Source organism: Sturnira hondurensis, unplaced genomic scaffold, assembly GCF_014824575.4.
Source record: "Sturnira hondurensis isolate 20B ecotype Veracruz unplaced genomic scaffold, ASM1482457v3 Scaffold0024805, whole genome shotgun sequence".
In the NCBI taxonomy this organism is placed as follows: Eukaryota; Metazoa; Chordata; class Mammalia; order Chiroptera; family Phyllostomidae; genus Sturnira; species Sturnira hondurensis.
This window is the reverse complement of record NW_028097436.1, coordinates 557,195-585,111: the sequence shown is the minus strand read 5'-3', so window position 1 is coordinate 585,111 and position 27,917 is coordinate 557,195. Positions and strand designations below refer to the sequence as shown.

At 40.8% G+C, this 27,917-nt stretch overlaps 1 protein-coding gene and 1 pseudogene across 3 annotated transcripts in view; one reads left to right on the top strand and one right to left on the bottom strand.

Moving 5' to 3' along the window:
• Positions 1-3,097, bottom strand: part of ADRA1A (adrenoceptor alpha 1A) — a 103,888-nt gene extending 100,791 nt beyond the window's left edge. For 2 of the 3 annotated variants that reach the window (XM_037038658.1, XM_037038656.1), the window contains exons 1-2: positions 2,842-3,097; positions 21-2,541 (exon numbers count right to left, since the gene is read on the bottom strand). In XM_037038658.1, the coding sequence (XP_036894553.1) occupies positions 21-903 (883 nt within the window). In that variant the 5' untranslated portion in view covers positions 904-2,541; positions 2,842-3,097. The remainder of the gene's footprint in view (positions 1-20; positions 2,542-2,841) is intronic. The other variant, XM_037038657.1, reaches the window with a different exon arrangement.
• LOC118981863 (proteasome subunit beta type-1-like) overlaps positions 1,846-27,917 on the top strand; it is a 181,443-nt pseudogene continuing 155,371 nt past the window's right edge.

The window sequence follows — 27,917 nt, the reverse complement described above, 5'->3', positions numbered from 1 at the left end:
GGGGTGTGGTAAAGACTTACCAATGGGCATCACTAAGAAGAAAGGCAGCCAGCAGAGGACGAAGCAGCCGACCACGATGCCCAGTGTTTTTGCGGCTTTCTTCTCCCTGGAAAACTTGAGGAGTCTCACAGAAAAGTGCGTTTTGTTCCTGGCGGTGGGCATCCCCCCGCCTCCTACCGAGGCATTTTTCCGATGGATGCGGAGCGTCACCTGCTCCGAGTCAGACTTGTCGGTCTTGAGGCCGGACTTGAGGCCCCGGCTCTCCCTCTTGGCCACCACGTAGACCCGGCAGTACATGGCCAGAATGATGGCCAGCGGCACGTAGAAGGACCCCAACGCCGAGAAGAGCACGTAGCCCGGCTCCTCGGTGATCTGGCAGATGGTCTCGTCCTCCGGGGCTGGCTGCCTCCAGCCGAACAGGGGCCCGATGGAAATGACAAGGGAGAGCGCCCAGACGCAGAGCAGAGCCATGAGGCCCCTCTTCTGGGTGACGATGGTGGGGTAGCGCAGCGGGTAGCTCACGCCAATGCAGCGGTCGATGGAGATGATGCAGAGCCCCATGATAGATGCGGTGCAGCACAGGACGTCCACGGCTGCCCAGATGGTGCAGAAGACCCTGCCGAAGGCCCAGTAGCCCAGGATCTCAAAGATAGCAGAGAAGGGCAGCACAGTGGAGGTGAGTAGCAGGTCGGCCACCGCCAGGTTGACGATGTAGTAGTGAGTGACTGAGTGCAGATGCCGGTGGCAGGCTACGGAGAGGATCACTAGGATGTTCCCCAGTACCCCGAATATGATGAGGCTCCCCAAGATCACGCCGAGCAGAATGGCCTTGGAAACGTTCACCGGTGCCGATGGGTGCGTGCAGTTGGAGCTGTCGGAGGCATTTTCAGAGAGAAACACCATGGTCCCAGGCAGGCAGGGTGAGGTCCTGCTCTCCAGGGCCTCCCCCCACCCCCCGGGTGGGGTCGGAGGAGGGAGCGAGGGAGTAGGGAGTCAAAAGGTCTGGGCTTGGGGGAGCCTTACCCTCTGGGGTTGGCTGGGAGTGACAGAGAGCACAAGGGTGAGAAGCAACCCTGGCCAGCCCTGGAAACCCTCAGAAGGCCAGGCAAAGAGGCAGGGCACTAAAGGCGACATGGCCAGGGGCGCGCGGGTATGCCCGCAGATGCCCTCCACCAGCTGCGCTGGCCGCAGACCCAAACTCCCTACCTACCCAAGGCTTGGCGCCCAGCTCTAGGAGACAAGTTGCAAAACGTAATCCCAGAATTACAGAAGCCCTATTTTCTGCACGGTCTCATCCGTTCTGAGGAGAAGATTTAGCATTCTTCGTACCATTTGGAATTCAAAAATCCAGCGCCAGTCTCTCCCCCGCCCCAAACCACAAGCAAGTACCCGTCTGCCGCTGACTCGAAGGCAGGGACCGTTGACATCTGGGCACCGCTCTCGACCTGCACCTCAGTGTGGCTGGTCCGCTGTGGACTCCTGCTAGAGCCAAATTCTAGTCGTGCAGGCGGGGGAGGCCAATGTGAACAGTTTGCCAAGGCCAAGGCGCCCGTGGAGCGTTGTTAGCCGGCGTCTTCCTGAGAGAGCGCAAAGAGAAAGGCGGGATGTCAACTAGGCGCACGCGGGATCGAGGTCTTGCCGGGCTCGACTGGCAGGACCCGGCTGGGAGCCAGGTCACTCTGCGTCCCAGAGCAGCCCTGCCGCAGTAGAGGGCCTGTGGGAGGGGTTCCCTTCACAATGTCCCTGCGGCTGAAAACCTGCCCTGGAGCGCTCAGCCGCGAGACCGCTGGCGGGGTTCAAATCTGAAGCAAATGAAAGCCCAAACCGCAGCTCCTGGATGACCCGATGGCGTACGGGGGAATTAAAATCCGAGAAGCGCGCGAGGAGCTACTGCAGCTGGCAAGTGTGTCGCACCGAGCTGAGCCAGTGGAAACCAGAGGATCTAATCAGTTGCCATTTGAACAGGTTGCTTTCGCAGTCGAGGGCCCGGCGTGGGAGAGGGAAGCGTGGCGTCCCGGGGACCGCAGGGCCAGTGACACGCGCAAGCTCGCTGGAAGAATTCAAACTTGGGTATGCAGAGTGCATAGGTTTGTCGACCAGCCAAGGCGGCCTGAGAGTCAGATCCCAAGCAAAGCCCAATGGGTCCCGAGGGCTAAACGTGACCTAGGTCGGTCCAGGATTCCCTACTAATCCACAGGGTCGGAGGTCCCAGAGAACTCGAGCCTGGAGCCACACCCAGGTGGGTTGCTGGGGTACAGAGGGAAGATTTGAGGGCGTAGGAGAAGCTTCACTCTGCAGAAGGGGCTTTGTAAGTGGCAGTCACTGCTAATTTTGTAGGCGTAAAAATCATGCTCGTGCACTGACGGACAGGGAGTGTTCCGCATATTCTGGGCTGGGGCCACGGTCAGCGTAGGAAACCTGGGTTTCCTCGGCTGCAAGCCAACCACAGGGACTCAGGCAGGAGTGCGCGGAGTGGGGACCCATCTTGGCTTCTAAGGACTCTGGGGTTGGGCGCTGAGGTGGGCCCCCAAGCAAAGGCTGCTGTGGAAACCACAAGTTCAAGAGCTTACAGGTGGTAATAAAAGCAAGCAGGAGCAGAAACCCTTTCCCCTACCTCGGGGTGATAAATACTGGTTTACAAACACATTGTTAACTCGGTCACTTCCCAGAATATGTAAGGGAAAAGGGGTGAAGTGGGGATACTGGTGTCAGAACAGGTGAAAAAGCTGGGGGCGTTTCAAGGGAAAGTGGGGGTTCTGCTCATCCCGGAACCCGGGCGCGATTTGCTTCCACCCACCGGGCGCTGCTGGACCCCCGCACCCCGCTCCGTGGGACACTCACCTGGAGCCCGCATGAAGAGCCCCGCGACCGAGCGCACAGCGGAGCAGACGGGATTTCTGACCCAGGAGCAGCCCTGCCGCTTCCTCTCGGCCCTGCTCTCTGCGGGGAGGAGACCGTCTCTCCCAGGAACCAGTTTCTGGTCCTTTGGCACCCGCTGACTCACCCCTCCACCACTAGTGTCTTTAAGCTCCTGGCTCACTATCCTTTACCTAGAGGCTTAAAATAAAGCGTGAGAATAGGAAAGCAAAAATAAATAAATAAACAGATAGATAATAAATAAATAAATAAATAAATAATAAAAACCAGCTAATCAGTAACTCTACATCCCCCCTTTGAATACCCGACTCTCTGAAACCAGCAAAGAACTGGCAAGGAACTTTGCAGTTCGCTGACGAAAGACAGGCAGCAGCCCCAGCTAGCAGGGCATCTGCAGTTACCGTTACTCTGCAGCACAAGCACATGCGCAAAGCCATCTTTTTTTTTCCCCCCTTGCTTTGAGAGTCTTGGGTTCTCGCTTTGGGTGATGAGCACACAATGAAATATACAGATGATATAGTATAATACTGTACACTGGAACTGATATGATCTTATTTACCAATTCACCCCCCCCCCAATTTAGTAAAAATACATTTTAAAAAGGTGTGTGGGGCTGGATATCTTTTATTGGTAGTAAATAACTTCTTTAAACGACCTTATTTTAAAAGTAAAGAAAAACTGACACTCGCCAGACATATTAATTACTGTGTGCTCAAAGAAATGCCCAGCTTGATTTGATTGACATCAGGACTAGGTTCAGTTAAAATCAGGAAGAAGCATATTGTTATGCCAAATATGCAGGTAAATTGTATTATCTGCAGATGCTCTAAGATGCAAGTAAAATCACATGAAATTCAATAAATCTGAGTGTAATAAAGTTATACTTCCAGAAAGATAAAGTGAGCATACCTAAACCTTATTAAGTATGATCCACCTCTCATTTCTTTACATAGACTTAAAAAGCATTATACTTTCACTGTAGTTTCTTACATGGTTTTGTGTTTTTGTGGTGCCACATGTTGTTTTCCAGTTTCCATTAGAAAATACATTATTTTAAACTTTTGTTATTGGCTTTTTAAGTTAGTTTTAAAAAGAGGGTAAGGGAGGAAGTAAAAGAGGAGTGAAACATCAATGTGTGGTTGCCTCTAGTGCACCCCCTACTGGGGACCTGGCCTACAACCCAGGCGTGTGCCCTGACTGGGGATCACACTGGCCACGCTTTGGTTCACAGGCCTGTGCTGAATTCACTGAGCTACACTAGCCAGGGCAGAAAATACATTTTTTAAAGGAGAGTTAGTTCCCTTTAATTCTCATGGATTTATTAACAGTTGGAGTATGAAAAGCTGACATCACTCATCTTGTTTACTTTTTTCTGGTAAATTCCATGTTCTGCTTACATTACACCCAAATAAAGACACATGTGTTCTTGGATGTTAGAAAAACACTAAAATTTTCTGCACTCTGATTCCCACCTCCTAAGTCATCTTCTTTCATCTTCATCATTCAGACAAAACAAGACCCAGTACCAAAGAGATAACTTTGTTATGCACTTGAATTGCTTCCCTTAAACAGAAGTTTATTAATAGTATTACCTTTTCCGATGGAGAGAGTTGGAAGGCTTTTTTGTAGCAGTATACTTCAAAATGCTTGAGAGGCAAGCCCCTGGGAATTGGGGCTTCTGCTTCACTGAGAGCTAGCATTTAATTTCCTTTTAGACTTTAATGTTATTGTTGTTTTGTTTATTTTATCCTCACCCAAGGGCTTTTTTTCGCCATTACCCTTAGTGAAAGAAGAAAGGAGAGAGAGAAATATCTGCAAGAAGGAAGCACCGATTGGTCGCCTTCTATATTCCCTTAGTCCCAGACCTGGAATTGTAAGCATAGGGACTGGGATTGAATTAAAAATCTAGGCACACACCCTGACCAGGAACCCAACCTGCAACCCTTTGGTTACAGAATGATGCTCCAACCAACTGAACCACACTGGCCGGGGCTGATTTTAGTATTGTTTTAAAAATATATGTGCAAATGGTTTGCTCATCTACAAACTGAATTTTGTATTGAACAAGAAACATTCTGGGCGAGGAGACCCAGATCCACTATCGTTACTAAGGCACTCGCCATCTCTCTGGAATTCAGTTCCCTGTGGTGAAGAATGCTGGACTACAATGCCTGTGGACTCTCACACTTTATCATCAAATATGCATATAATGTGTGTTCTTCAGAAACCTCATCCACCAGAGGGATATATGATTGTTCAGTTTCATACTCATTAACCTTGGAGCATGAATGCAAGTGCTCTATTAAGATCTGTTCCATAGTAGATAAGGGAAATAGTGTTCTCAGCAAGAAAAGCAACTGAAAATTGCTCAGCTCTGCAAGGTCAAGGTGTACAAAAGTCTTTGGAATTCCCAGTGCCCCATCCCCCAGTGAATAAGCCTAATGAAAACACCCTCCCCCAATGCCACTAGGTAGGTCTTCCAAATTGCTTCTCAGCCTGTAAACATCAGGCTTTGAGAAACTAAATCTCAGAACCAGTTTTTTCCTCAATAATCATAGACCCACAAACAGGAAACTATCCATGTGTTAGTGACTCTTTAGAGTCACTGTGTAATTTACACAAAATAGCTGTGTAAAAAAAAATCAGTAATCAAAAACCACATCTACAACCAAGTTAGTAGGCCAGAAGGGGGAGCGCTCCTGCCCTCCCTTCATTGCCAAGCACAACCGCCAGAACTATGCTTGGTCCTCCCTCCTCCCACAGATGTTCCCTCTCCTTTGTTTCAGTGGATATGCACATGGCCTGCCACAGTTGCATGTTCTGAACTGCAATCCATGTTTGTGCCAGAATTCATCCGCTTGCTGGAGAAATATCTGGCTGGAGAAATGGCGAACTTTCTGTTTTAGGTCAACAGCAGATACGGATGTCCTGGATAATGTTGAGTTAGACTGATGGGGAGGTGGAGTGAAGAAAAACTGGCCCGTGGAGTCATGATGATGCTGTCTCTGCCCTCCTTTGAGACTAGGGCAAAACTCAGCTACTCCAAGCTTTGGTTTCTTAATTTTTAAAACCAGACAGTAGAACCCCCAAGGAGGTTATTAGGACTGAGTGAGATTATATCTTATATCTCACAAAGCTTATCAATGCTCTTGCTATGACTTTTATTAGACTTTTCTTGTTCTGCTTATTTTGTGTGCTGCTTTGAAGTAAAACACATTTCTGATCCAGAGCAGTCCAAATTTCACACCTTACATGAGCACAAAGTAATCAACCAGAGAAATGTGCAAAATAACTTGAGACTTACACCTGGTCAATCAGAATGACCCTGCACGGTGCTGTGGGTGAGCTGGTCCTGGCCACTGGCTATTCCTCCTTTTGTCCCCACTCCCCCTTGTCCCACATCTTGAGGGGCTGTTCAAAGGTGTTTGAAGACTGCAGTCTGTATATCCATACAGCGGCCGTTTGGCCTTTGGCCTCTGGGTGCACATACCATGATATGGTCTGTGTTGAGAGGATGAGCCCCAGAGAAAGGTCTCAAGGCCCCCAAAGTTTTTGTGTGGACATTTGAGGAAGGGGATTCTGGGTCCCAGAGCATGATTTAGGAGGCAAAGCATGGCCACCAGGCAGGGAGACTGCCTCAATCCTCTGGTCCAGTGCACTCCTTGCCCCATGGGAAGGGCCATGGCCAGGGGGAGTCAGAGCTGGGCTCTCCAAAGCCCAAAACTCAAGACAGGGGTCCTCTTGCCTTGACCTAAGAGCAGAACTTCATAGGCATCAGGTGTAGTGGAAGTTGAGAAATCCACTGTAGGGGAGGTTCTGGAAAGCCTTGTGAGATCATATGGTTTGATTTAGGGCTTGCAGGATACGTAGGATTCAGGTTGCCAGACCAAAGTGAGGAAGGCAAATCAGCAACAGCTGTAAAGTAGAGCAGTGTGAGTGTGTGTGAGTGTGCATGCATGTGTGTGCACACACAGATGCTGGAGCAACCAGTTGAATTGGAGAAGAAGGGCTTGTAGTAATCATACACACAGTGCCTTTGATTGGCAAGACTGATTAGTGAGAAAGTCAGCAAGTATGAGAGGCTTTGAGGAAAAAAACACTCAGAATCTGTTAACTATCTCAGAAGACAGCATACAATGGGATTGGGAGCTGTTTTCTGGGACTTATGATTCCAAGTGACAAAGTAGAGGTTTTAATGTTAGTACCTACCAAAAGACCTGGCTTTTCAACTAATTCTCCTAGGGCTTAAAAAGTTAAGAGGGAGAAAAATGAAAAACATGCCTCAGAATGATATTGATGCAGTCTCAAGTCACAACTCTCCAAACAGGCACTGTGTTCTAATCCTTTATTGACCTCAGAAAACTGCTCAGTGCCCAGAAGCTGCTGAAGGAAGCCTTGGATGAAATCGTTCTGTCTTTGGCATTGTTCTTGCATCTCATTCCCACCTTCCCAAGAAAATGACTTGCTTCAAGTCTCATGACTTGTGGCATCTCATCTCTACATTGTATATTACGGTGAAAATGTGGGGTCAAGTTGACCTGTATTATTCCTGTAAAATAATAGAACTAATGTTGCAAATGTCATTTGAGGCCTAACAATCAAATTCCTTCAATACCTTCGTCAAAGATCAAACATAGGGGTTCTGTATCTCATTTCTCCACCTGCTGCTGTGATGTTGTAGGCACATTAAAATGCCTGCTGACCTGTATTACAGTATAAAATACATGATCACAATAGAACACGTTGAAAAGTTAGAAATATAGAAAAATAAAACTTATCTGTAATTCTACTGCTAGAGAAAGAGCTATTGTTAAATATTTGGCATATTTTCCCATTTCTTAAATCCATGTGTGTAAATGATATACATAGAAATATATATTATCTATTATATGTGTATTTATTGTGTGTATATATATTCATATTATATACAATATTGTGATCATACTGTCTCTACTACGGTTACATATCTTGCTTTTTCATTTAATATGATTTTATAATACATCTGATATAATTAAATTTCTGTCAAAACATGATTTATAACAGCTGCACAGCAACTATATTACATGTATATGCCATGATAAATATTTAGATAACTAATATTTAGATATTCAGATTTTTAAAAAACATCTGCTTTATAACTTGTATTGTGATAAAGAGTCATACAAATGTAGCCCAATTTTTTTCTTAAGATTAACTTAAAAATTATGGATATTTAAAAGGTTATAATATATATCACCTTCTACGGAGGTTTTATAAATGTAAATAGAAAATGTGGACTTATAACTATAGTGTATTATAGAACCTGTTTTGGTTTTGTTTTACTTTTGTTTTTGCCTTTTATCACCTTAAGTATCTATAATAAAATAAACAAGTACATGAATATATATAAATGAAATAAACCTTAGCCAATTTTATAACTAGAAATATCTAATAAAATCTTCATTCTTTAATTATTAATGTATTCTTGTACATTTATTTGACATTTCCATTTATTCTTTTGTGATTTGCTTGTCAATGTTTCTAACAATCAGGATTTAGTTGGAAACTGCTGAAGGTATTTCAAGCAGGAAGTGATTTCACACAAGGAATTAGAGGCCTATAAGACAGTTAAGAAAGATGGGGACACAGATCAAGGAAGGATACCACTTGCTTTCAGGAAATCTGGCAGTACAGGAATATCAAAAAAGCACAAATAGCCTTGACCAGGTGGCACAGTTGGTTGGAGTGTCATCCTGTACATCGAAAGGTTGTGGGTTCACTTCCCAATCAGAGCACACATACCGAGGTTGCTGGTTTGATCCCTGGTTGAAGCACAAATGGGAGGCAACTGATTGATGTTTCTCTCTTACATGATGTCTCTCTCTCTCTCTCCTCCTCCCTCTCTCCCTCCCTTCCTCTCCCTGTAAAAATCAATAACCGTATCCTTGGGTGAGGATTTAAAGAATAAAACAAAGCACAAATAATGAGTTTGGCTGCATGAAGCATCCATAACCTGCAGCAGAGCAGATACTCCTGGTAAAACCTCACACACTGCTGGCTGAAGACTTCACTCCTGCACAGCACTGTTGAAGACGAACAGTGGCTTCTGCTTCTTTTTCACGTTTGGAAACCTCACAGCAATTTCTTTCACTGGTGGATTGTAACCAGAGATTTTTCTGGCCACTGCAATGCAGAGAAGAACATAGGAGGGGAAAATGGCTTTGAGTGGCCAACAGGTAATTTGGTATTATGTCCACTGCCCATTTTTATATTGGTGTCTCCCCCTTTTATCTCACTGATATAGAACACTTTACATATGATGGCAGCCACGACAGTGTGCCCTTCAAATTTCCTGCTGCATAACTGAGCCTACCTGACTAGCAGTCCCGGATCTTGTCCTACTGATCCATCTCTGTGCTCATGCACACTTCCCATGGGCGCTCCCAATGAATGGTGCTGCAGGGCAGAGGTTCAGGGCAGGCTGGTCAGGACTAGACTCAGGATTTCTGGGATGGGGGGCTTTGTCTCAAGGACTGCCCATTGGTTGGCAAAACTCCCTTATAACTACAGCGGCCAGACACCTTCTCAGTCCTCCTTTCTTTCTACTCTGCTTCAGGAGGTTCTAACTTGGACCCTGGTCTGAAGGCTCTCCTCCAACTCTTCCTTTTCCCTTCACAAAAATTCCCTCAGTAAATCTTTTATATGATTAATCATGTCTTAGTGTCTGCTTCTTGGAGGAGCAAAATTAACACATATATTAAGGATGTCAGTCCTTTGTGATATTTGTCATTTCTTCCCGTCACAGATATTTAAAGAAAAAACCCTTTGTGAATGTATATAAAGAGAGAAGCTCTCCACATAAGTTATCTCTAATCAACAGAAAGTGATGTATCTATTTATACTTTGGCAACCTGTGAATCCAATCTGTCCATGTTTTTTGCATGTTTCTAAAGAGTTTACTGGTCTGTGATTTCTCTCTATGGTCGGAGTAGTTGACCTCATGAGAGGAGCTTCCTTATTTCTCTTTATTTAGGGAATTTCCTTTCCACACTTAGGGTTTCTGATGGGACTGAATTTAACCCGCATGAAGCAGATGAGAGTTTGCACTAATTCTCAAATTATTCTAAAATGAAAATCTAAGTATTGAGAAGATTCCTTAAGTTCCTTTGCCTGAATTTCAGTAGAAAATACATGCCTTGAAAGGAAAGCATCTCTCTTATTGAAGAATAATCTTACATCCTGCATCAATGTTCAGAGTTTCTATTGAGTCTTGTTAATTTAACTTCTGTTAATCCAGTTTGTTGCCTTGTATGAGACATGGAATATTAATTGATAAAATAGTCTTATTCTTCTGTCCAGCATCAGTAAAAGCAAAACAAAACCATTTTTTTTTCATTTTCTGAAACCACCTTAATCATATGTGTTAACTCTCTTACAGTAATCTGATGAGTCCAGTCAAGAATCTGATGGAAAGCCCATGAGAAAAAGAAAACAAAAGAAGTCATGCCAGTCTGATTTTATCAGAAGTATCAATTTGTTATTGGGAAATTCTTGGAAAGAAGAGTTAAGTTATCAACAGCAAAATTTTTGATTAAAAAAACTGGCATGCTGAGGATCCTGGGCATCTATTTGATATTTTCAGTTACAAGTGAGTTTCCAACTATGAGAAAGCGAGTAAATTTCCAATGAATCAAACTGAATATCAAATAAAGTAATGTAAAGAGTTTAATCATCATTAGCCTTCTTTCCATGGCTTTCCCCAAAACATGAAATCTAAATTTAAAAATATACTTGCTATGCAAACTTGACTTCAAGGCAAGAACCCCAGCCTTCCTCCATCACCAGATTTGCATTTCCCAGTTCTCCGTTACAGAAATGATCCAACTACCATCTATGACAGAAAAAGCAAACTGAATAATCAAGGCAATTTATAATGAGAACATTTGGGAAATTAAATTGTCCAAAATGACTCTTGATCTTGATTACATTTTTTGGTGAGGTAGTTCCTGTGTTAGTCAGGTTCTAAGTAAGAAAAAGGTTGCACAATGGAAAGGGTTTAACAAAAAAAGATTAATGAAAGACTGAATGGTGGTGATTGGATATACGGTTCTTTATATGGAAAAAGTAAAACAAAGGGCACCCTACACTCTGTCTCACCCTACACAAAAATAAATTAAGCTAAATTAAAGATCAAATGTAAAAATAAAAATTTAAACAAATAAAAAGAAATATATAACAATATATTTTCATACTGGATTCAGAGAATGCTTTTTAAATAGATGTAAAAAATAGAGAAAATTAATACATTTAACTACATCAATATTCAGTGATTTTCAATATGATAAAAGGGACCAAAAGGCAAAGGCAAATTACAACTTTCATTGGAAGAAAATATTGTAAAATGTATAATGGACCAAGATCACTTTCCTGAGTATGGATGTTCTGTTGTTTTCCAACCTCTATTGTTTCTCAGAATTTTGTCAAATTTATATCATTCTTCACTGTAGATAAGTTATAATTTTTCTCTAGCTAATTTTATGACTTTCTCTTTCTTTTTGGATTTCAGCAGCTTGACTTTGATGTGTCTAGGTATGGCTTTGTTTCTATTTATCCTTGTGAGCTTCTTGGATCTGTAAATTTAGATTTCTCACTACCTTTGGGAAAATTTCTTTAAAGATATTTTTTATGGGTAATTCTCTTTCTCTTCCTTTCTAGGCTTCCAACTGCATGTATGTTAGGCCACTTTACTTGGTTCATTTCACTAGTCTCCAAGGCTACATTTATTTTCTTCAATACTTTTCTCTTTTTTAACTGATGGTTCTTTTCTATTATCTCCAATATGCTTTTAGACCACCCAGTAATTTCAATTTATTAGTGTACTTTTTTATTTCCAGAATTTTCTCTTGTATATTTTGTATAGTATTTTTTATTAAAATATTTTATTCATTTATTTTTAGAGAGAGGGGAAGGGAGGGAGACAGAGATGGAGAGAAACATCAATGTGTGGTTGTGCCTCTCGCGCTCCTCACTGGGGACCTGGCCTGCAACCCACGCATGTGTCTCTACTGGGAATCAACCCAGCAATACTTTGGCTCACAGGTCGGCACTCAATCCACTGAGCCACATCAGCCAGGGCTATTTTTGTGCAGTCTTAATTTTTGTGTTAAGATTCCTTACCTATTCATTCACTGTGACTATATTTTCTTTTAAGTGTCAATAGTTGAATGTATTAAAAATAGCTGTCTTAAAACTTATCTGCTAATTTCAACACTTGAGCAATTATATAATTAGATTTTGTTCACCATTTCATTTTCCCTTTGAGTACAGATCACATTTTTATATTTCTTCAGCTGTCTGGTAATTTTTATTATATGCTGGACATTGTGTTGGCACATTTTAAGAACTCCCCTGAAGAGTGTTGATTTTTGTTTCAGCAGACAATTAACTTGCTAGGATCCCAACTCTAAGTTCTGCTTCCCTTGTTATGGGAAGCAGTTGAAAATATCTCTCAGCTATTATAGGTTTCATCTTTGTTTTCACAGAGTTCCCTGGAATCTTCCCGGTATATAATCATTAAATATTCAGTCAAAGATTTGAGCAGATTTTATGTGCAGATTTTGATGCTCATGCCCTTTGTAACTACCTCCTTTGGGGAATTTCCCCACTTAATGTTTTAATTGCTCAGTCAGTTTTGAATTCTGTTCTCTGACACCTGAAACAAGTAAAGCCAGAGATTTCTGTCTTCCTATATCAAGGACTGGGAATTGCTCTAGGCAAATAGCAAAGATACAAAGTATCACCTGGTGAAATTTTCTTCTTCCAAAGATGCACATTCCAACAGTTTCAGCCTTTATTGATCCTCCTATAGTACCTTTAAATAGAGTATGTGTGTGTATTGTTAATCCTCATGATCTGCAGTCATCTACTTGTTAAAATTTATTTATAACCTTTAAATGGATATTCACTGTGCTTTTGCAGTCATTCACTGACTTTCACAGAACATCAAAATTTGAGTTGCTCTATGTGCATGTTCTCAGTTGGAGTCTGCCTGTTTTTCTTAGCTCTCATATTGTAAATGTCTCCTTTTTGTGTAAATGTCACATATTTGTGTAAATGTCACATATTTGTGCTCTTTTTTGTTGATTTTTATGGCTTTAAGTGACCCAAAAACATAGAGTTAAAAAGCTACTTAGTGTTTCTAAGCTCAAAAAGACTGAGATGTAGCTTATGGAGAACATACATATGCTAAGTAAGCTTTGGTAAGCCATGAGTACTGTTGGCCATGAATTCAATGTTAATGAATGAAAAATACATATGAAATAGTGTGTCTTTACACAGAAATACACATACAACAAGGTTATATATTGATCTGTTGATGAACATGTTCTGACCAGAGGATTTCAGAAACCCAACCTAATCCCATATTTTCTGTAAGAGTTCAGTATTTGTAACTGAAAAATTAAAACAGTGACTTCATAGGGTGTACCTATCTGGAATGAGAATAAACTGTGTGCTACACACACAGAGGCATACACAGTGTATATATGCACACACATATAGCAATCCAGGATTCAGAATTGTTATGTTAAGAAGGATTGCTATGAGAAAAATACTCCACTATTACCAGAAGCTAGAAATCTCACTCGAATTTTAATAAGTTTGTCAGATTCCAACAAAAACGTATTTGGAATTTTAATTGTAATTGCAAAGTTAATCTGTAGAGAACTAACATTTTTATGATAGTCCTATCAGCTACAATAATATATTTTTCTTTTTATTCATAATATATTTTCTATGATATTTAAATGATTTTATAAGCATCTTGCATAGATTTGGTTAGAATTACTTTCAGTATGTTACAGTTTTGATTCCTATTATGTATTGTGTCTTTTTCCTATTAAATTTTCAAAATTTCTTTTTGTTGACATACTGAACTGATTTTCCTTTATTTCTATATTTTTAAGTAAATATTAATTTTTAAATTTGTGGGTTATCTTGGATTTTCGTCGATGACAATTTTATGCCTTTCTTTCAAGTGCTGATACCTCTTATTTCTTATTCCTTTTGTATTTCTTTAGCTCCTGTGTATTGGTAAATTTTAGAGATGATTATAGACATTCTTGTATTAATCTTTATTTTAATGTTTCTAGACTTTCAATATTTACCTTTAATATTGGAAGTCTAGAAACATTAATACATATGATGTACATAGTAAAATTATATTTGCTACTAATACATATGATTTACAAAATATATTTTTTGGTAATAATCTTAGTTAAATGGGTTTATATATATTTCCAGCTTGCTAAGAGGTTTTTTAATTCCTGAGAGCTCTTAAGATGATTATTAATATAGTAAATGACATGGATTGATTTTCTTATGTTGAATAATTTTTCCATTCTTTTGGTTCACAGGCCCGTGTTCAATCCACTGAGCTACACCAGCCAGGGCTAATTTTTCCATTCTTGATATAAACACTACTTGTATTAATATAGTATTTTCTTTTACATGCTTTTTGTGTAATTTTTGCATTTACTTAGAATTTTTCCAACTGAGAATTACTAGTAAGATTAGACTATTTCTTTTCTTATATTGTCTTTGTTCTGCTCTAAAACTATAATTGTGGTAGCTGAAAAACATTGTATCTAGCTCTTTCTATGTTCTCTGGGTGGGACAGTTTAAACAATTGAATGTCTTATTTGGAAGTTGTACAAACTCGAGTGTAAAGCATTTAACTTAATGTCATTTTAGAAGGGAAAAATTTGCCTATCAGTTCTATTTCTTTAGTAGTTTATAGTTTACTCTGGCTTTAATTTTTGTAGTTATATTTTAAATTAAGTTGTTATAGTTATTGGCATATAGATTTTCATGTTGTTGTCTTATAACTTTAAAAAATAGTTACTCTAGCTCTGGATGGTGTGGTCAGTGTTGGAGGGTCATCCTATAGACAGAAAAGTCATGGGTTTGATTTCCAGTCAGATTGCGGGTTCATCCCCAGTTGGGGTGTGTAGAAGAATTCAACCATGTTTCTTTCTCCCTCTCCCTCTCCCTCTCCCTTTCTCTCTTTCTCCCCCAACCGCTCCTACCCAAAGCAATCATAAAATGTCCTCAGGTGAGGATAAAAAATTAAAAATATTTACTCTATGTGCATTAATACCTTTTTAATCTTCATATTAAAAGACAGGATTGACAATTACGCAGCAATTAAATTGATGTTCGATGGACTGATACCTTCAAGTGACTAAGAAAATCATGGGTGCTATTAATAGAAGGGAGTCAGGAGGAGGAGGAGATTTGTGAGGTGGCTGGGAAGTGTGTAAGCGTGGTTTGGATATGGTGAGTTCAAGGTTGTTAATGTGACATGTGGCAGACTGCAGAGTTATACATAGGATGTTAGAGATTAAAACACTGGGAGTTGGTACTGTGAGCTGGTACTGTGAGCTGGGTTCTAAACTCCTTACATGGGGATTTAACAGGGAGCAAGACAAAAGCCCTGCTCTCATGGAGCTTATAATGTAATGGGGATAAGTACATTAGACAACTTTATTTATAAGTAGAAATGATTTTGTTGTCTGAGGGATGGGGCTGACAAGAGAGTTGAGGTCAATCAAAAAAAAATGTGGGGAAATGCTCATGTTCAAGGTAGAGGAGCCAGAGAGTCAAGAATTGGGAGAGTGGAATGTCAAAAATTTCAAAGCTTTTTAAAAGAAGTTACTGGCTGATGTCAAATGCTAAGAATTAAAATAGAAAGATTGAGGAATTAGAGATAATTTGTTATACACATTTTGGAAGTGGACACTATTTGGCTATCACCATTTACCACAGCTGTTGACATTCTTAAATAATCTTTTTTTTTTTTGGAGAAATATCTTAAGGGTCTCATGGGAGCCCTGTCTGGTGTGGCTCAGTGGGTTGGATGTTATCCCACAAGCTGAGACTTTGGTGGTTTGGTTCCTGGTCAGGGCACATGCCTGGGTTGTGGGCCAGAACCCCAGTTGGGGGTGTGTAGGAGGCAACCAATATGTGTTTCTCTCACACCTTTATGCTTCTCTCCCTTTCTCCTTCCCTTCCCCTCTCTCTAAAAAGTAAATAAATAAAATATTTTTTAAAGAAGAGTCTCATAGAAAAAAATATAAATTCATTTTTATCAATTATTTTATTATATTTTATTAAACTCCCTATCTTGGGCTTATTTATGGCTTTAATTTGTATGGTGTGAACACTACATAATGTGTACATATTTTTTAACTTTGTGTTCAGTAATGCCAATGCAATAGCTTGAAACTGGTAATTTTGGGAGTATTTATAATCCCCAAATTTTTAGTGTTACAAATCATAGCTTAATTTACTGTTTTTTATACTGACTTTTTGCAGTATAGATAACTTTTGCCTATTTTTGGACTTTATATACAAAGGTTGGCAAAAGTAGGTGTACAGTTGTAAGTATGTAAAACAGTTTATTCATTTTTAAAAAAATATTTTATTGTTGTTCAAAACACTTCAAAAATGTATATGGAACCATAAAAGACCCCAAATAGCAGCTGCAATTTTGAGAAAGAAGAACAAAATAGGAGGGATTACAATACCTGATATCAAACTGTATTACAGGGCCACTGTAATCAAAACAGCCTGGTACTGGCATAAAAACAGGCACATAGACCAATGGAATAGAACAGAGAGCCCAGAAATAAACCCAAATCTCTACAGTCAATTAATATTCGACAAAGGAGGCAGTAACATAAAATGGAGTAAAGATAGCCTCTTCAACAAATGGTGCTGGGAGAACTGGACAGCTACATGCAAAAAAATGAAACTCGAGCACCAACTTACACCTTACAGCAAAATAAATTCAAGGTGGATAAAAGACTTAAATATAAGCTGTGATACCATTAAAGCCCTAGAAGAGAGTATTAGCAGGAAAATTTCAGATATTCCAAGCAGCAATATTTTTACTGATACGTCCCCTAGAGCAAGGGACATAAAAAAGAATAAACAAATGGGATCTCATCAAAATTAAAAGCTTCTGCATGGCTGAGGAAAACAGTATCAAGATAAAAAGAGAAGCAACTGTTTGGGAAAATATATTTGCCAATGATACCTCAGACAAAGGTTTAATCTCCAAAATATACAAAGAACTCACACGTCTCCACTCAAAGAAGATGAGCAACCCAATTAAAAAATGGGCAAAGGACTTGAACAGACACTTCTCCAAGGAGGACATACAGAGGATCCAGAGACACATGAAAAGATGCTCAATATCACTAGCAATCAGAGAGATGCAAATTAAAACCACAGTGAGATACCACTTTACACCAGTCAGAATGGCTACCATAAACAAAGAAACAAACAACAAGTGTTGGAGAGGTTGTGGGGAAAAGGGGACTCTAGTCCAGTGTTGGTGGGATTGCAGACTGATACAACCACTATGGAAAATAGTATGGAATTTTCTAAGAAAGCTAAAAATGGACATGCCTTTTGACCCAACAATTCCACTGTTAGGAGTATATCCTAAGAACCCTGAAGCACCAATCCAAAAGAACCTGTGTACCCCAATGTTCATAGCAGCACAATTTATAATAGCCAAGAGCTGGAAGCAACCTAGATGCCCATCAGTAAATGAATGGACAAAAAAACTATGGTACATTTACAAATGGAATTCTATGCTGCAGAAAGGAAGAAGGAGCTCCTACCCTTTGCAACATCATGGATGGAACTGGAAAGCATTATGCTGAGCGAAATAAGCCAGGCGGTGAAAGACAAATACCATATGATATCACCGTTAACAGGAATCTAAACAACAAAACAAACAAGCAAGCAAAATATGACCAATGACACTCAAATACGGAACAGGCTGACAGGGTCCAGAGGGGAGAGAATCACAGGGGGAAAGGGGAAGGACTCACATGAGCAAGTATAAAGGACACATGGACAATAACTAAGGTGGGGGGTGGAAATGGGAGGGAGGTGGGGAGCACTGGGGTGGGCAGGGCTGGGAATAGAAGACAGAAAACTGTACTTGAACAAGAATTAAATTTAAAAAATAAAAATAAATATTTTATTGTTGTTTAATTATGGTTCTTTGCATTTCCCCCCACCTCTCCCCACTACCCCAGCCAAACCCACCTTCCTCCCTTCCTTCTACCCACGCTTGGTTTTGTCCATGTGTCCTTTATATATATGTTTCTGAAAACCCTTCCCCACTTTATCCCTTCCCTCTTCCCCTCTGGTTACTGTCAGAAATGCTCTTAATGTCAATGTCTCTGGTTATATTTTGCTTGCTTTTTTCTTTTGTTGATTAGATTCCAGTTAAAAGTGAGATCATATGGTGTTTGTCCCTCTCTGCCTGGCTTATTTCACTCAGCATAATGCTTTCCAGAACATGTAGCAGTTCCATCCATGCTGTTGCAAATGGTAGGAGATCCTTCTTTCTCTCTGCTGTGTAGTATTCCATTGTGTAAATGTACACTGTTTTTGATCCACTGATTTACTGATGGGCACTTAGGTTGTTCCAGAAGTTGGCTATTGTAAATTGTGCCGCTATGAATATTGGGGTTCATAGATTCTTATGAATGGGTGTTTTAGGGTTCATAAATTCATTTTTGACATTTGTTACCAAAGTTTGGTGATATGTAATAGCTATTCAATTTCTAAACGTATTTGACAAGGTAGTAGTGTAGTTATAACCAGCCAATAGCATTTAATTGAGTATGACTTTTTTTCTTACCAAAATAGATTACATTAATTTTCATTAAAAAATCTCAGTTTTTGCCCTGGCTGGTGTAGCTCAGTGGATTGAGCGCGGGCCTGCGAACCACACGATTGCGGTTCGATTCCCAGTCAGGACACGTGCCTGGGTTGCGGGCCAGTTCCCAGCAGAGGACTTACGAGAGGCAACCATACATTGATATTTCTCTCTTTCCCTTCCCCTCTAAAGATAAATAAATAAAATCTTTTTTAAAAAAATCTCAATATTTTTTCTAAAGGAATGAATGAGTCATCACTTGTTTTAACTTTAAGAGGACAAAATCTCTTGCATTTTAAAACGGGTCTCTTTGCAAAAATAATTTTGTTTCTTATAGTTTTTCTTCTTTGAATGTGGAAAGTCAGAAAAACCACAATTTCTTTTTTTTAACAGTAATTTCCCATACAAACAAAATAGCTTCTAAGAAAAGTTTGAAGCTTTCTAAAAATTTATGAGTTAACCCAAATAGTTCTCAGGGATTTTCCCATACTCTGTCATTGGAACTGTGTATGTACAGAGTAAACCATAATATTATCAGAATAACTCTAGTTCCTAGAGTTAAGTAACATTAAGATTAATAATAGCTGATACTTAAGTAGAATTTACAGTTTACAAAGAATCTCCACATATGTTCTCTCACTGGAGTATTTGACCACTCTATGAGATATTCACTTATCTCCCACCTTTTAAAGATGAGGCAACAGAAGCTTAGAGGAATCTCATGAGCTGGCCCAAATCACACAGTGACTTAGAGCTGGAAGCCTGTTTTCTGAGTCTAAACCTTTCACTCTGATTTTCAGTAAGAAAATGTCTGAAATAAGAGGAAGTGTGGTTGGGCTGGAGGAAAGAATCATGCTAACGTCCATCCAATTAATCTAATCTTTTAGAGGGTGGGTCAACTGTTCCCTGTGGCGGTCTAGATCCAGCCACTCCTGCAAGATTTCTTGTATATGGCTTCCAACTAAGAATTTTTTTTTAACTTTTAATGTTTGTAAACACAAACAGAAAACAAAGAAAACATAAAACTGACATATGTGACTTGCAAAGCCTAAAACTGCTTAAAATTTGCTCCTTTACAGACACATTTTGCTGACTCCTGTCTTATGGCATGCCTAGAGGGACTGGCTTTCTAACTCTTCACAGGATGAAGAGTTAGAAAGAGAGTCACCCTTGCTGTTCGCAGGGCACCCATGGCTCATGCCTCCCAGGAGGTTCCTAAGCACTGATCCATGTAGTCTCTGACACCAGGAAACAAGGTCCCAGTGGAAAAGGGTAACTTGTTTAGTCCTGGCTGCCCCTGGGCTTCTGCCTCTGAAGGCAGGTTGGCTGTGTGCCTTTGGTCCATGTCTGCGGTCATTCTATATTTTGAACTTTCCCCAATAAAGTTTGGAATGTCTGGTTTAGGACTCTACATCAAACTAGTAGTCTAAGGAGTATTTTCCAATACTGAGCACAAAAACAGGGTGGTTTTCACATTCTCATTTAGAGCAATGGTTTGAGAACATGTAGCAGAGTTCAGGAGTTGACTAGATTTCCTTCTACTTGAAATATTTACCAAGCCCACTATATCTGTCATGTAAAATACTTCATATGGGACCATAACTGAGAGACAGAGTGGCTAAACATGGACTCTCCACAGCATCTGAGTGACTGCCTACTACATGGGAGACACTGTGCCAAAGCCAGGAATATGAAGATGAGTGACACTAGACCTGCTCTCAGGACTGCATGGGCTGGCCAGGGAAGCAGACATGTTCACTGTTTAAAGAGAAATTTGATGGAAATATGTAAAAGCATTTTTGGCATAAAAAATATGTCCAGACCTTAACAACAGCTAGAGCTTTGTACTGCTAAAATGAATTTTGTAAGTAGCCTTTTATCAATGACTGGTCAGTGGAATCCCAGAAAATTCTACCGACATTTGCTACCAACATAATGTATATGAGGCAGGCCTGTTCCCTCCTACCTAAGAAAGTTCTACAGGTAAGATGGCACGCCTCCCCAACACAGAGAACTACTGAGGCAACTCCAGTTGAGTGCTGAACCAATAACCCTACCACTGCCCAATGGCATTCAGGTGCCGGCAGCCATCAAATCTGCTTGTGCATCAACCTGAGAAAGTCACAAGGATCCTGGTGACAGCCCACATCTAGCAATCAACATGAGTGTGGGAAAGTTGAGGGTCTGGCAGAGGACAGTCCCTGGGGCACTGGCACATGGATGCATTGTCATCTGACAGCTGCTTGGGGTGGCTCAGTCCTTAGTGTTTTGAATCCCATGCAAATGGAAACTATCTCCTGCCACACTGACTGGCTCCGCTTTCTCACTTGCCAGTTTTGCCCACTCACTTTTAGATGTCACACCTTTTACTTTATAATGAAGCAAACTAATCATCGGCACCAAAAGCAAATCTACCCATGATGATTTGTTTTCCTTTGTACTCAGTGCTTCCAAAAGGAGCCTTTAGCTGAATCCAAACTGGCCTCCCCTATGATGCCGATTGATGCTCACAGAATCATTCTCTCATGCTCCTGAGTTACTTCAGCTATCAGGGCATTTTGAGATGTTGCAGGCTTCCAGAGGAGTTATGAGAAATTGGCAGAGGGAATGGTGGTACGAAAACCAGAGAAGCAAAAACTGTGGGTGCCAGGCCAAGTTCAAATGGAAACAGTCATTCTCCTTTTAGGCCAATGAAAACTTCGGTTCACACCAAGCATTCAGGGGAAGGCTTCCCTTACTGTATCGCTCAACAAGCAATCACTGGATGCAAACCCTGGGTGCAGCATGTACCCACCAAGAATCTCCTCCACTGCAAGAAAGACCACAGGGAAGTAAGGAAGTGGTAAAAGTAAGCAGATTGCATTTCCAAGGTAAAGGCACACTAATCCATGACATGTTGGAATTTTCCCATTTGTAGAAAGAAATGCAAAGGCCCAGTTTATGAGAATGCTTACCCCATCCTGAGTTATCATGGCTTGGTCTGTGAGAGAGAGTGTCGGGTGACAGATGGACCATGGCTTTGGAGGCAAAGCATCTGAAAGGAAATGTTCTTTGAAGGGGGAGAAATTTGGGGGTAGTAAGTGAAAAATCTCCTTTGCTTTTAGATTATAAGTGATTCATGTCACCTAGTTCTAACTCCTTTTTGTGGGAGTTTTTAATGTAAGGTGAGGCTCATCTATTCAATGCTTTTCTCAAGGTGATCGTGGGAAAGGAGAGAACTGGGCCCCAAAAGCTGTGGAGGAAAGTGGGCTGTCTTCTGAGGACTTTCTTCGGGCTAATATTTGTGGTGTCCCATCGCTGCTTTCCCTAGATTTTTCAAAATCTTTGCTCCCTGAGGTAAACCACAACAGCCAACAGCAGAGGGATCTGAAGGTCAGTGCAGAGAAGATAAATACACCAGAGGCAGCTTCTGAACTTAAACAAGTCACTTTCTCACACTTTGCCTTTTGAGGCAAAGATGCAGTCATTTGTATTTTTCCTGTTAACACTTGCTCAAGCCCCCAGTTGCCAAATTAGAAGGAAATCAGATAACTTTTTCTTTATTCCCCACTCTAAATTTTCCAAGACCCTAGGGCTTCCATATATTCGAAGAGAGGGCCTATTGCTCACTCAGGGGGCCCACCCTGCTGCCCTCTCAGGGGAATGCAGTAGTTGAGAACTCTGGCTCTGTGGTTTGATTACAAACTTAGCCACTTACCAGCTACATGATCTCGGACAAACTATTTAACCTTTCTGTCCTTATTTTCCTCAATGGTGAAATAGAGACACTAACAACACATCTTGACTGGTCATTGTTAGGATTAAATAAATTAATATGTGTATCTTAGTCTGTTCTGACTGCTACAACAAAATACCACCGACTAGGTGGCTTAAGCAACAGGCATTTATTTCTCACAATTCTGGAGGCTGCAAAATCCAAAATTAAGGTGCCAGCAGTTCTGGTCTCTGATAAGAACCCTTTTCTTGGTTTGCAGACAGCCTCCTCTCACGTGCTGGTGTCCCACATGGTGGAGAAGGGAGCTCTGGTCTTCCTCTCCTTCCACTCATGAGATGAATGAGCACTAATCTCATTCTGGGGTTTCACTTTCCTGAGCTCCTCTAAATTTAATCCCCTCCCAAAGGCCCACCTTCTAGTATCCTTACATCAGCAGTCCAGGCTTAAAGATGAATTTCTTTTTTTAAAATATATTTTATTGATTATGCTATTATAGTTATCCCATTTCCCCCTTTATTCCCCTCTGCCCTGCACTTCCCCTCCCACCTGCATTACCCCCACTTAGTTCATGTCTATGGGTCATATATGTAAGTTCTTTGGCTTCTCCATTTCTTATGCCATTCTTAACCTCCCCCTGTCTATTTTGTACCTACCATTTATGCTTAGTCCCTGTACCTTTTCCCACATCCTTCCCTGACCCCCTCCCCACTGATAACCCTCCGTGTCATCTCCATTTCTGTGATTCTGTTTCTGTTCTAGTCATTTGCTTAGGTATTTTTTTTAGGTTCACTTGTTGATAGTTGTGAGTTTGTTGTCATTTTACAGTTTGTATTTTTGATCATCTTCTTTTCTTAGATAAGTCCCTTTAATATTTCATATAATAAGGGACTGATGATGAACTCCTTTAACTTGACCTTATCTGGGAATCGCTTTATCTACCCTTCCATTCTAAATGATAGCTTTGCTGGATAGAGCAATCTTGGATGTAGGTCCCTGACTTTCATGATTCAAATACTTCTTTCCAACCCCTTCTTGCCTGTAAGGTTTCTTTTTGAGAAATCAGCTGATAGTCTTTGGGGGAACTTCTTTGTAGGCAGCTGTCTCCTTTTCACTTGCTGCTTTTAAGATTCTCTCCTTGTCTTTAATCTTGTGTAATGTAATTATGATGTGCCTTGGTGTGTGCTTCCTTGGGTCCAACTTCTTTGGGACCTTTAAGCTTCCTGGACTTTCTGGAAGTCTCTTTCTTTTTCCAGATTGGAGAAGTTCTCCTTCATTATGTTTTCAAATAAGTTTTCAATTTTTTGCTCTTCCTTTTCTCCTTCTGGCACCCCTATGATTCAGATATTGGAATGTCCTGGAGGTTCCTAAGCCTCTCCTAATTTTTTTTGAATTCTTGTTTCTTTGTTCTGTTCTAGTTGAATGTTTATTTTTTTCCTTCTGCTCCAAATCATTAATCTGAGTCTCAGTCTCATTGTCTTCACTGTTGGTTCCCTGTACACTTTCCTTTATTTCACTTTTCATAGCCTTCACTATTTTCTCCATTTTGTGACCATACTCAACCATTTCTGTGAGCATCCTGATTACCATTGTTTTGAACTCTGCATCTGATAGGTTGGCTTTCTCTTCATCACTTTGTTCTACTTTTGGAGATTTGATCTTTTCATTCATTAGGCCATATTTTTTTTGTCTCAGTGCAGCTGTTACATTTTAAGGGGCAGAGCCTTAGGTTTTCACCAGGGTGGGGTAACCCATGTTGCTGTGTTGTGGCACTTTATGTGAGGGAGGAGTCAGAAAGGGAACAATGCCACTTGCTGGGCTCTCTGCCAGATTTCAGTTACTTTCCCTGCTACCCACAAGCAAATTGGGCCCTTCCGGTACTGATTCCCAGGTAGGTGGTTTTGTGTATGTTCTAGGACCCTATAGGTCTCTCCAGCAAACTCTCTGGGAGGCTGGGAGTTTCTCCTACCTCTACAATCCCCCACAGGTTTTTACTGCCAGAGGTTTTGAGGATTTATTTCCCTGCCCTGGAACCCTGGTTTGCATGGTCTGTGTCCCTCCCCAGTTGTTCTTCCTGGTTATCTGCACACAAATGTAGAACCACCTGGTCCACCAGCTGCCACCTTGCCCACCCCAGTCCTCCAGCTGCTGCCTTGCCACAAGTCCTCTCTGCCCCAGTTGCCCATCTCCATCCCTCCTACTAATCTGGATGAATTTTCTTCTTTAACTCCTTGGTTGTCAGACTTCCATACAGTTCGATTGTCTGGCAGGTCTGGTTATTTTTTGTTTTTAAATTTTTTGTTTTCCTTCCTAACTTGTGAATTGGTTAGATTAGTGTTTGCTTAGAGTAAATGTTCAATATTTATTGATCCTTATCATTACCATCTTCTTTGCTTCTTTCGGCCACTCAGGGTCATGGTGTCACATAGTGTCACTGTTTGAAGTCTGTTCTGTACAGTCAGAGGCTGCTGACCTCTCCATACTGAGTTTTTATTGGCTCTGCCCTGTGGTGATAAGCCTGTGAGAGGTTCATCATGATTCCTGCTTCCTGGTGTCTGTGCCCTGGTAAAATCTCTCCACTTGAGTGTGGGGTGGACCTAGTGACTCCCTTCTGATGACTGAAATATGATAAGTGAGGGCATGGCCCTTCTGAGATTAAATTGTAAAATGACTGTGGCTTCTGTCATGGGCTGCCATGTTTTAGAGCAGCCCATGGAGCAAGAAACAGAGCCAGGCCTTTGGTCAACAGACAGCAAGGAAGTGAGGGCCACTAAGGCCAATGTGTGTAAGTGTGGCAGCAGTTCCCTCTGCCTTCGGGGGGATCCTTTAGATGAGACCGAAGCCTGTTGGCATCTCCATTGCAACCTCACAAGGGGCCTGGGCCAGAGATGCCAGCTGAGCTGCTCCTGGATCTCTGTCTGACCCAGAGATACCAAGAGAAAATGCTGTTTGCTGTTTTCAGTCACTCAATTTCAGAGTGACGGGTTAAGCAGCAATAAATAATACATAGATTGTCCAAGTCCTCTGGGGGCTCCTGAGTGCCAGGCTCATCCTGGGATATGTGCCCTTGGCCTTCTGTCTAGCTGATGATTTCATACCCCACTGTTTTCCAAGGATACAAGCACTATGAAAGGGATTTGGTCTGGAGCAACTTCCATTATGAGCTTCATTGAAAAAAACCAATGTTTCAATATGGAAACTGAGGTGCTTATTCTACATCCTCTTCAGTGTGCACTCCCACTTTCCTCAATGAACTTGTATTTCAGAGACCTTGCCGCCTTTCCTATCACTGGGATGTGGTTTAGGCCACCCTAATACATCAGAGGTTCCTAAGTTCAAGTCTTGAGAAACCTCAGTGGTTTTGGTTCTTTCCCTCCTGTGAGGCTCCTTAATAATCTCAGAGAATGGCAGCCTGAAGTGAGTCATGAAATGTCTTATATTGAAATTCCAGAGCTAGATCAGGCCACTCTGTTTGGTAATTCTTCAAATGGAAGTGTAGAACTTTAGCACGTATGCTTGGCTTGTCAGAGTCTGGTAGTTGTACCCTCCTCTGATTCAATAAAAGGACCTTTGAACACTTTGATTTCTTTTTATTCTCTCTTGAGTTTTATGTTATTATTTCCATTTACTTTAGATATGAATCCAGACAAGGCATTATTATTGTTGTTGTACCATTAGTACTTACTTAGGTTTATCTTTATATTTATCCTTTTTCTTGTTCTTCCTTTATTTTTGCATCTCCATCCTTCTGTCCAAAGTTATTTCTGCATGAAGGCCTTCCTTTAGGACATCTTTTAGTATAATCTCCTGGGAGCAAATAGTCTCACTTTGCTTAACCAAGAGTGTCATTAGTGTAACTTTGTCCTTGAAGGACTTTCTAGTTGGTACAAAAATCTGGGTTGGCAGTTTTTTTCTTCCAGTATTTTGAAGGTGTTCTGTTCTACTGTGTCCTGATTTCTGATATTACTACTGAGAGGTAGGCTATGTTCTGTAACTACCCTGAAGGTAGTGTGTCTTTTTACCTCTGGCTAACCTTTAGTTTTCTGCAATTTTACTATGATCCATCTAGGTTTAGGTTTGTTTTTTATCTATTTCTAGCTGAATTACACCCAGATTCCTGATCCATATATACCAAGAAAAAAATGTTTGTTACTGATCTTAAATCTGTTAATTGATCTCTTTCATTAGTTTTGAAAAATTATCAGTCATTATGTTTTCAATTATTGTGTTTTCATAATTTTCTCTCTCTCATTCTAGGACTTTAATTGACTGTATATTAGATCATGGTACTGAATTTTGAGCATCTCTAATCCACTCTCCATTGATTTCATCCTTTTGTCACTCTATGCTCTTTTTCTTGAAAGAATTTTCTGACTTACATGCTACTGGCTAATTCTCTTTCTTTAGCTGCGTGTAATCTGCTATTAAACATATTCATTTAAACTAGTCAATTCCTAGGGTAACCACTAAAATAATAGTAAGACAGTGCATAAATTCCAAACTAATTAAATTCTTAAGTTTGATTATTATATTTTTCAGTTGTTGAATTTTCTGGGGGGTTGTTTCCAACCATGAAGTATTATTGCTATGTTGCAGCCCAAGGAGAAATGGAACAGAGTCTCCAGGAGGGCTTAAGACCAGGAAAGAAAAGTCCAGGGGGTAGGGTGGAGTGTGGAAGCCGGCACAAGTTCTGAGAGCTGAGGAAGGAAGTCCCAAGAGGCCAGTGAAAGCAGGAAAGAGCAGGAAGAAGGGACTCAGATGCATCATCTCAGAGAGCCCCCCAGAGCAAGACCCCCTCAGCATTATTGAATGACTGAGACCAAGGATGACATATTTTTCTTATATTAAATACTGCCTGTTGGGTGCCACAGGTTTGAGGAACTAAATGTAACCAGAAAGAAGAAAAATCCCAGGGCTGAAAGTAATCACTAGCTGAGACAAGGAATTTAAAATTCCTTGCCAAAAGACTGTAACATAGACTGGCAAAAGTTTTGTGGTAAAGAAATGTCTTAATAAAAGTAATGTTTTAGCATCTCTCTATCTCCAGAATTTTGCATATTTTTCAATGATTTCACCTTCAGAAACTCTCACTATAAAAATGAATGTATTAAGAAAGGAAGACAAGAAGGAAGATCATACTGTACATCTAGAATAAGAAATGCAAATTGAATTTACAACTTTAAACTCTACCAATATAGATTGTGTAACCAATTTTGTTTTTATAATATTTGGCATTTTATTATTTTATGACCTGCCTAAATGCTTGCAGGGTTTTCTTGCTTAAAAAACCCACATTAATTGTTGTCATTTCTTCTATTCATTGCTAATGCATTTCAAAGATTTGTGTGCTAAACAATAATAAAAAGCAAAATCATTATAGTCAAAGAAATGCAAACATAGCTCAACTAATGTATCTCTTGGCAAGAAAGCATTTTTGGAGGAAATCCTTGTTAAAAATGACAATGCATCTTCCCTCCCCTCTGGGAGTGAGAGGAGGACAACATTTGAAGGTTAGAAGGAAGAGGGGGCTGTACTAGTTTCTCATTGTTGAACTTCTGGGGTGGGGGTAGCATCTGAGGTGTGATTTGGCAGATGGATGACTTCACT